Source organism: Rhinatrema bivittatum, chromosome 6 (genome assembly GCF_901001135.1).
Source record: "Rhinatrema bivittatum chromosome 6, aRhiBiv1.1, whole genome shotgun sequence".
Taxonomy (NCBI): domain Eukaryota; kingdom Metazoa; phylum Chordata; class Amphibia; order Gymnophiona; family Rhinatrematidae; genus Rhinatrema; species Rhinatrema bivittatum.
The window spans coordinates 309,779,802-309,788,722 of record NC_042620.1 but is presented as its reverse complement, the minus strand read 5'-3'; the positions used below and the strand labels follow the sequence as shown (position 1 = coordinate 309,788,722).

Sequence of the window (8,921 nt, the reverse complement as noted above, 5' to 3'; positions counted from 1 at the left end):
GGTCTCTTCTTCCGCGCAGGCACCCGATGCTCACCACTTCCTCTTCCGGGCCGCAGGGGGGAGGAGAAGAGAGCATGCCGACTGGAGTCATCCGGGTGCCTGCACGGGAGTCATCGGGTGTCAGCCGGGTGCCAGCGCTGGAGTCATCGGGTGCCTGCGCGGGAAGACCCGCGCAGGCACGCTAGTGTCCGACGGGAAGAAGACTGCAGCGCGGCTCGGAGGAAAATGAAAATCTTCAACCACGGCCGATGGGACTCCGCCTTCGCGAGGGCTGAAAATGAAGGAGGTTAGCGTTGGGAGGTGGCTGCTGCTGCCGCGAGTTCCCGGGGGGGGGGGGGGGGGAGAGAGAGAGTGAATGAGCGAGCAAGCATGTGTGTTTGAGATCCTGTGTGTGTGAGTGAGAGATTGCATGTATGTGAATGATTGAGAGCCTGTATATGTGAAAGAGAGTATGTCTGTGATTGAGATCCTGCCTGTGAGAGAGAGAGCATGAATGTAAGTTTACCATTGGGAACCTGTATGTGTAAGTTTGTAATTGAAAACCTGTTTGTTTGAAAGAGTATGTGTGTATGATTGAGATCCTTTGTGTGTGAGAGAGATCATGTGTATGTATGATTAAGAGCCTGTGTGTATAAGTAAGAGAGAGATCATGTGTGTCTGTGTCTGATTGACAGCTGGTTTAGGTGATGGAGCATGTGAGTATGTGATTGAGAGCCTGTGTTTAAATGAGAGAGAGAGACCATGTGTATCTGTGTGTGATTGAGAGCTGATTTAGGTGAGGGAGCATGTGAGTATGTGATTGAGAGCCTGTGTGTAAATGAGAGAAAGAGAGGACATGTTTGTAAGCATGTGAATGAGAGTCTGTGTGTGAGAGAAAAAGACAGCATGTATTTATGTGATTGAAAGCCTGTGTGTGTGTAAGCGTGAAAAGATAGACAGCATGTGTGTAAATGTGTAATTAAGAGCCTATATAAGTGAGAGAGAAAAAACATTTGTATATGTGAGTGACTGAGAGCATGTGTGTATAGGTGTGTCATTGAGAGCCAGTGTGAGAGAGAGCGCTGGTATGTGACTGAGAGAGGAGAAAGTTCCAAGCAAACCACCCCACCTCCTGCTAATTCAGAACAATCTCAGGACACCTGGATATCAAACGTTCCCAGGTATGCAGAGCAAAAAATTTTTGTATCCTTATTATTTTTCATTACTGGATCTTTGTGTCTGCTATTTTGAAATATTTTGTTGGTATCTGGAAATGTTTTATATGAGTTTTTAATTATTGGATATTCCACTCATCAGCTGTTTCGAAATATGTTCTTTTTGTTAGTACAGTTTTACTGCTGATGATTTTATATTTCTTGATTTGTTTTATAAGGATGTGTGATGTTTCTTTTTTCCTTTGTTACACTGCATACAGAGACTCTGGCTTGTTGCAGTTTCCAATTCAGTTTTTGTCTGCATGCTTCTTGTTATGCGTTTTGGTCTCTTTATTCTATGTTAGGTGAGGGACAGCACGTGATTCAGGTGAGGTTTTCTGCTGGCGTGTAGTTTCTGTGTAGGACTCTATAGCAGCCTGACTTGGTCCGTTTTCCTAATAGGAGATGTATTGGTGTCTTAAGGCCTGGTGTAATATTTTCAGAGACTTATTGTACTTTAAAAGTGTGATCTTACATAAAATGCACACATTTACTTGTATTTAGTTTTAAACATATTGTATGGCTCTCATGGAATTACATTTTAAAATATGTGGCGTTTATGGCTCTCTCAGCCAAAAAGGTTCCTGACCCCTGCCCTAAACACTAATACGCATCCTATTAGGAGAACAGAACAAACCAAGCTGCTATAGATCCCCACTGAAAAATAACTATAAAGCTATAGTAATAAATAGAATAAATGTTTCAAAACAGCTATGAACAGAATAATATCCAACAATTAAAAACTCATAAAAATTATTAAAAATTTTCCAAACACCAATAAAATATTTCAAAACAGCAGACACATCATATAATACCCAATAATTAAAATGACAGTCAATCAAGAAAATGAACTTAAAAAGCCACCTTTACTTACACTCTCCAGCAACTCTCCTATTCCTTTCTCTTGCAGGCCAAAAACACACACCAGAAGCAGCAATCACTGCTGAAGCTCTGTCCTCGTGGTCTTCTTCCTTAGGGCCCACAACCAGTTACTCACCCACATATATATACACAGACACAGACACATACACAGACCCCAATTAGACCTCATGACCAGTCTCTGACTCACACACACCAGTAACCTCCCTGACCAGTCTCTCTTCCTCACACATTCCAGTCACCTCCCTGACCAATCTGTCTCTCACACACACAGACACCAGTCACCTCCCTGACCAATCTCTCTCACACATACCAGTCATTTCCATGACTGTCTCTAACACACACACACACACACACACACACACCAGTCACCTCCCTGACCAGTCTCTCACACATACCAGTCACCTACCTGACCCATCTCTGTCTCTCACTCACACACCAGTTGTTTCCCTGACAGTCTCTCTCTCGCACAGAAACACATCACTTCCCTGACCAGTCCCTGTCTCTCACACATACTAGTCATCTTCCTGACCAGTCTCTCTCTCACAGAAACCATCACTTCCCTGACTAGTGTCTCTCTCTCTCACAAAACACATCACCTCCCTGATCAGTCTCTCTCTGTCTCTCACAGAAACACATTACCTCCAACCAGTCTCTCTCGCACACATGCTCTCAATCACAAACATACTCACTTACATACAAGCTCTCAGTCACACACACAAATGCTCTCACTCCCATTCTACCACACATCAGCTCTCACTCATGCACCCAGGGACCCATTCTACCACACACACAAACTCTTGCTCACACACCCAGGCACCCATTCTGCCCCCCCCCCCCCACACACACATACACACACAAGCTCTCACTCACCCAGGCACCCATTCTACCACACAAACACATAAGCTCTCACTCATACACTCAGGCACCCATTCTACCACACATACTAGCTCTCACACATGCACCTACGCACCCATTCTACCACACATGCAATCTGTCACTCACTGACCCAGGAACCCATTCATACATATACAAACAACCACACCCAGGTTCCTATTCACACACATACACAGATACCCACACCCAGGCTCCCATTCTCACACACACAAACACACTCAGGGTCCCATTCTTACTTATAAATAAACACCCAGGCTCCCATTCTCATGCACAAACACCTACACTCAGGCTCCCATTCTCACATGCATGCACCGGGCCTCACCACCAAACATCTTCTTCCTTCGCCGCAGGGATAGGCTCCAGTTCTGCTGTGGCTTTATTCTGGCAAGCCTTCTTTTTCACCAGCATGGGGATGGCCTCCTGTGGTGGCCTTGCTTCAGAGGGGTCAGGTTTCCTCTTTGCTGCCAAGGGATGAACTCCAGTGGTAGCCTTGCTTCGGTGGGGTCAGGCTTTTTAATTGCTGCCACGGGGATGAGCTCCCATGATGGCCTTGCTTCGCTGAGGTCAGGCTTCCTCTTTGCCACCATGGGGATGAGCTCCCATGACAGCCTTGCTTCGGTGGGGTCAGACTTCTTGTTTTATTTATTTATTTATTTATTAAGTTTTCTATACCGTCACTAAGAAATATCATCGTAACGGTTTACAATACATAAAATTTGAGTAACAATAGATATAATCAGACACAATTTTTAAATAAATAACAACATATTAAAAAAGCTAAAATTTAAAACAAACAGTTCCTAATATATCTCAGTATATTCAGGTAAAATTGGAAAAAACCGGTAACTTAAATACAAAATAGAGACTAATGCTGCACTTGTGCGTGTACTGGGGTTTATGTGCGAGGGTGGGCCCGTTATATAAGGCACGCTGTGCGCGCAAGGCCCAGCCACGCACATAAATCACGGTTTTTACACGCATAGACCTTTCAAAATTTGGCCTTAAATATATTAAATTATGTCAATGAAATGTAGGGATGTGCTATCATTTTAAAATGATATTAAAACATCAATGGTATTTCTTACCTTGGTTTTGTTGTTTCTGTAATTAGAAAATGTGTGCTAAAGTGTTTTAACATGCACCAAAATATTTTAGAGCGTGTTCTATGGAAAACAACACGTTATAATATATTGTGTGTCTTGCCAAAAACAATTCAAATATAACCAGATCACTAGTATGGGTTCAACTTGAAACTTTCAATAATACACACTGTAAACCTAAAATACATCTTTTTTTTTTTTTTTTTTAATTTCACTGCCGTGATCACTTATAATGTTTCTGTATTAAATATTCTAACAAATATTTGAAAAAACAATGGCACACGCTTAAAATGAAACAAATGAAACAAACAAACCAAATGAAATAGATGGAAAAACATAACAAAAGAATAGAAATTCAAATTAAAAACAAAATTACATTTTTCCCATGCATACTGTCTAATAAAAAAGGCATCACTTATAACTTATTTGTTTACCTTTTGTTTCTACAAAGAAGAGAGAAGGAACTGTGTTACTAATATCATTCCTTCACTGCCCATTATAGCTGAGACACATAACAGCATGCAAAAGAAAATACATAACACATAAAAACTGGAGCTTCTGTCCTGGCCTCTTAAAGCAGTTTGCCCTATGCCCCTGTAATATGGAAAGGGCTATACTACCCTAGCAGCAGTCCTGTAACTTCCTGCTATGAAGCGCAGGATAGCAAGTATCAGAATGCACTGCAGTGTGCAGTTCGCAATGTAGATTCAGAGAAAAGCTCTGTTATAGAGCCAGAAGCTTTTCATTCTGTTTCTCTCTGTTTTCACAGACAGACCTGCCTCAGGTACTGTAACATGGCTGATGATGGGTACAAACACAGCAGTAGCAGCCCTCCTCTGCCTTCACTTATCTCTTTCAAGGGCTCAGACAAGATGTGCATTGGCTGATTAGCCAGAGATATTCTACCCTGGCTCTGATTGGCCGTGAACATCTGTCAAAGAAGCTTGTTAGGTTAGTGTGCCGCCTACTTCAGGACAGGTACGGCTTTCCTCCAGCAGATCAGACTTCCTAAGGCTACAGTGCACCTGGATTCCTAAGGATTAGCAACTGGATACTTATGGACCTTGCATTACTTGCAACTTTGTAGAAACTTTTCCTGTTCCCCATTTCTTGAAGAGAAGGTGGGGACGGGGGGAGGGGGGGTCTGGTAAAGTGATGAGCAGCAGTCTAGCTTTGTGTACCCCGACAACAGAAAGCAGTGCTGTTCTCGCACAGTTAAAGCCTGTCACAATGTCAGGGGAGTCCGCCGAAGACACCTTGGTGTTTGAGGACATCAAGCCAACTATAAGGATCCTGGAAAATCAAGAGGACCTCACCCAGGTAAGAAAGAGATCAAAAACCCCCACCCCTATAAACAATGTAGACCATATAACAGTACAGCTATATTTTTGTTCAGTTGATTCAAAGCCAGTGACCTATTTTATTAAATCATATCTAAACAATATTGATATTAAGTTCCTAAAATGTTAAACTTCAAAATAGATTTAGCTGATTGAATTTCTTTGCAATAGAAATAAAGAATGCTAAAGTTCGTATCCAATAATGGGTATCTGCTTACTGTATCTCATCAGAGAGTATTAAAGTTTCAAGGCAGATCTTGGTATTAAAAGCACATTGTTGATCATTACAGGTTTTTTAAGTCTTTAGAACAGTCTGGTTTTTTTTTTTTCCCAGGAGAGCTGAAGGTGTTAGACCAAAACATTTACCTGTAAAGTTGTGTTAACTGTGAGAGGCTCAGAAATGTTCCTTAAAAAAAAAGCTGAAAATGCTGCTGTCTGTGGAAGAATAGCGCGCTTCCTCAGCATGTGTGTGCCTGTGAGCATGCACCACGCTTCAGAAACATGCCAGGAATGTGCGGGGTGCTATCGCTCCAACTTTTAATGCACTTGAGGTCTGTAATGCGAGCGAACAGAGAATGGAATTCTCCTTCAAGCAGTCAGACCTTTCCCTTCGTTTCAGGAGCTGAGGGAAGGTGAGATAAAGAGAGCAACCATGGTAGAAAGGTGGGGGGGGGGGGGGGGGGGGGGGGGGGGGAAGGCTAAACTGTGCGATTGCTGAACCTCTACACCTTCTGGTACTGAGCTGAACTATTTGTGCAATTGCATATCACTCCAAGAGCTCGACTGCATTCTCTGGGGCTGGCCGAGTAGGTCAAATTGGAAGGAACGGTTCATCCATTTCCAGCAAAGGTGCCGAGAAGTGTGGCCAGTATGCTGCTACACAAATTGCACAACTGGTCTCCATGGGGCTCCTTTTTTTTAAAGAAGAAACAGTAATTCCTATTTTAAGGCATTTAAAAAGAAAAAAAAACAACAACATTGTTTGACAAAAGGCACCCCTCCCCCACGCAAATCTCTAGTAAAGACTGTTTCTTCTTCTTAACTCCCTTGTGTGGAGAGGATTAGACCACTTAGCGCCAGGTAAAATGCTTGATGCAGAGGCCTGTAGTTAGAATACCTGAGGGGACCTCACAACAGGAAGGCTTTCTCATGCAGTGTCTGGGAACTATGAAGCAGGAGTTACGATAAGTAGACTACCCTTGCATCGGAGGACTTTTAGAAGAATAACATTGGTAAGAATAATGTTTTTAGAACAGGCACTCATAAGCAGAATGATATTTAATCATGAGTTCCTACAGGCAGAATGTTCTTATTACAGGAGTTGTGATAAGCAGCTCAGAGAATTAGGCCTCACTTTACGGCACAGACAGAGCAGGGAAAAGGTTCTGTAGTGGCACAAGGTGCTGGGTTTTTGATGATGCATCCTACTCTTTAAGCATTGGTCAGAATTCTACTTCCTTAATAATCTCACTTTCTCCCCCCGAGCAGATTTTATTGTATGTTCCTGTAGGCAAAATATCTGGTTTAGATATTTTGCAGGTCATTATAATTTGGTCAAATGTTTTTGTCCACAGAGCACACAAACAACAAACAAGTTCTGAAATTTTAAAACGTTCAAGCGAATGTTTCTAATGAAGACAGAAAAAATGGGATTAAGGTGTGACGGGTGCAAAGTTTAGTATCTCTCCATGATTGGGTGAAATGCAGCCAAGGCCTATAGTGCGCTAAGCAAACGTTTCCACGAGACACAGCCCATATTAGCAAGAATCCCCATCACACCTGCCAATCCCGACCTATCACTCTACTGGAAATCCTCAAGTAGAGAGTCCAAGGATTGGATGGGGAGGGAAAAAGGAACACTTTGTGATGGGTAGACTTGTACCTTCCAAAACAGCAGAAGATAAGGCGCTGTTACGGCCCACACAATATTGTCTATTTGCTCTTTGAATAGATGGAGTTCTTTCTTTTCCAAGTATTGTTAACCTGGCAGCAGGAAGGACATGGAATAGGGACACATAAAAGCAACAGCAGTACAAAAGAATTGTCCTCACAAATAATGGAGTACACGCATGACAGTTTGTTACCATTGAACCAGTAGAGTTAAGGCAAAAAGACCCAGTATCAGAATTCAAGAAAGCATGAGATGAACAGAGAGGATTAGTAGGGAAGTGAGAGTACAGGCAGACATTGGGTGCGGTCTGCAGAGCTGTTTGTAGTAGGAGGCTAAATCAAGCAGACCAGAGATGTGTGGTCATTACTTGCTGTCATATTTTTTGGGTCTAGGGGCTTTATTCAATAAAGAATTTCTGATATGTACAGAAAGGGAGCATGTGCTTTTGGAATAAGGCCCTTGCCTATGTTTTTTTGTTTGGCTGGACACTACCTGGTGGAATTTGGACTTTAAATTGCAGTTTTAAAGTTGATAAGTTTTGTTCCAACCTCCTTTTTGTTCTTCTATCTATTCACTCAATTACCGAACCCACATATTGTCCCTATGCACGAAGTAAGCCTTCAAGGGCTAACTCTTTAAGCCATCTATTATCAATCAGCTAATGATTAAACCCATCTGCCTTGTAAAACTGTTTCTATACAGTCCATAAACAGGAATATGCCTTTATGTACACAACGTGCTAAACTTACAGGTGAAAGGGATGGAAACTGATAGCCATCCATGGCTTTGGTGTTTTCATTTTTTTGCGTTGTGTAAAATACAGTAGACTTCTTCCTCATCAACCTGATCTTTTTGACATGCTGCTAGGATAGGTAGGGGAGAAATTAAAATGACTTAGTTGTTAATCAGTTGTGAAATGTCATATTTGCCGAACTGGACCCATAAGTGCAGGGGAAGTTTGCCAGGCTGCTGTCTTCCCCTGCGCCTGAAGCTCTATGCTGGAGCAGAGTGTGAAGGATGCTTGAGCTGCCTCTGCAGTGGTGGGACTGCGTGTGCCTAGCTGTGGGGAGAAGCCTGCACTGTTTCTGCTTCTGTTGTAGCTTTGTGGTGGAGGGGGGTACGTGTGTGAGTGAGTGAATGAGTGAGTGAAGCTTATACTGCTGCCGACTATGCTGTACCTGTTCTCTGATCAAGGGAAAGACGTTAGTTTTCAAAACCATCAGTCTGAAAACGTTGCTCCACATTTAGTTGCCCAGTGACTAGTTATAAAAGCAGGGGAGGGGAAATTCTAGCAATGTTTTGGGCTCGGCGGGCCCTTAACATGGCTCATGGAAACTACGTGAGGATTCAAGGCCGATCAAGGGACTACTGGAACAGTTAATAAAGATGGGAGGGAAGGAGACTGAGAGAAGAGGAATGGAGAGAATTGACAGAGAGAGAGAGAGGAAAGGAGGAGAATAAGAAACATTGGAGAGTGATAGAAGAGAAGGGAGAAGTAAACAGAGAAGTGGGCCGTGGCAGACGAGCGAGAGCGTTGGCAAACTGAGGAAAACAGGTCAGGAAAGAAAAGAATGAAATGAGCAGAAGGGAGAGGTAGGGGAGTAGTGAGCCATGAGAAGAA

General features: G+C 42.8%; 1 protein-coding gene across 2 annotated transcripts in view; it reads left to right on the top strand.

Moving 5' to 3' along the window:
- The first annotated feature begins 5,030 nt into the window (after positions 1–5,030).
- Positions 5,031–8,921, top strand: part of LOC115094420 (Krueppel-like factor 5) — a 72,496-nt gene continuing 68,605 nt past the window's right edge. The window contains exon 1 of one of the 2 annotated variants that reach the window (XM_029607456.1): positions 5,031–5,389. In XM_029607456.1, the coding sequence (XP_029463316.1) occupies positions 5,225–5,389 (165 nt within the window). In that variant the 5' untranslated portion in view covers positions 5,031–5,224. The remainder of the gene's footprint in view (positions 5,390–8,921) is intronic. The other variant, XM_029607455.1, reaches the window with a different exon arrangement.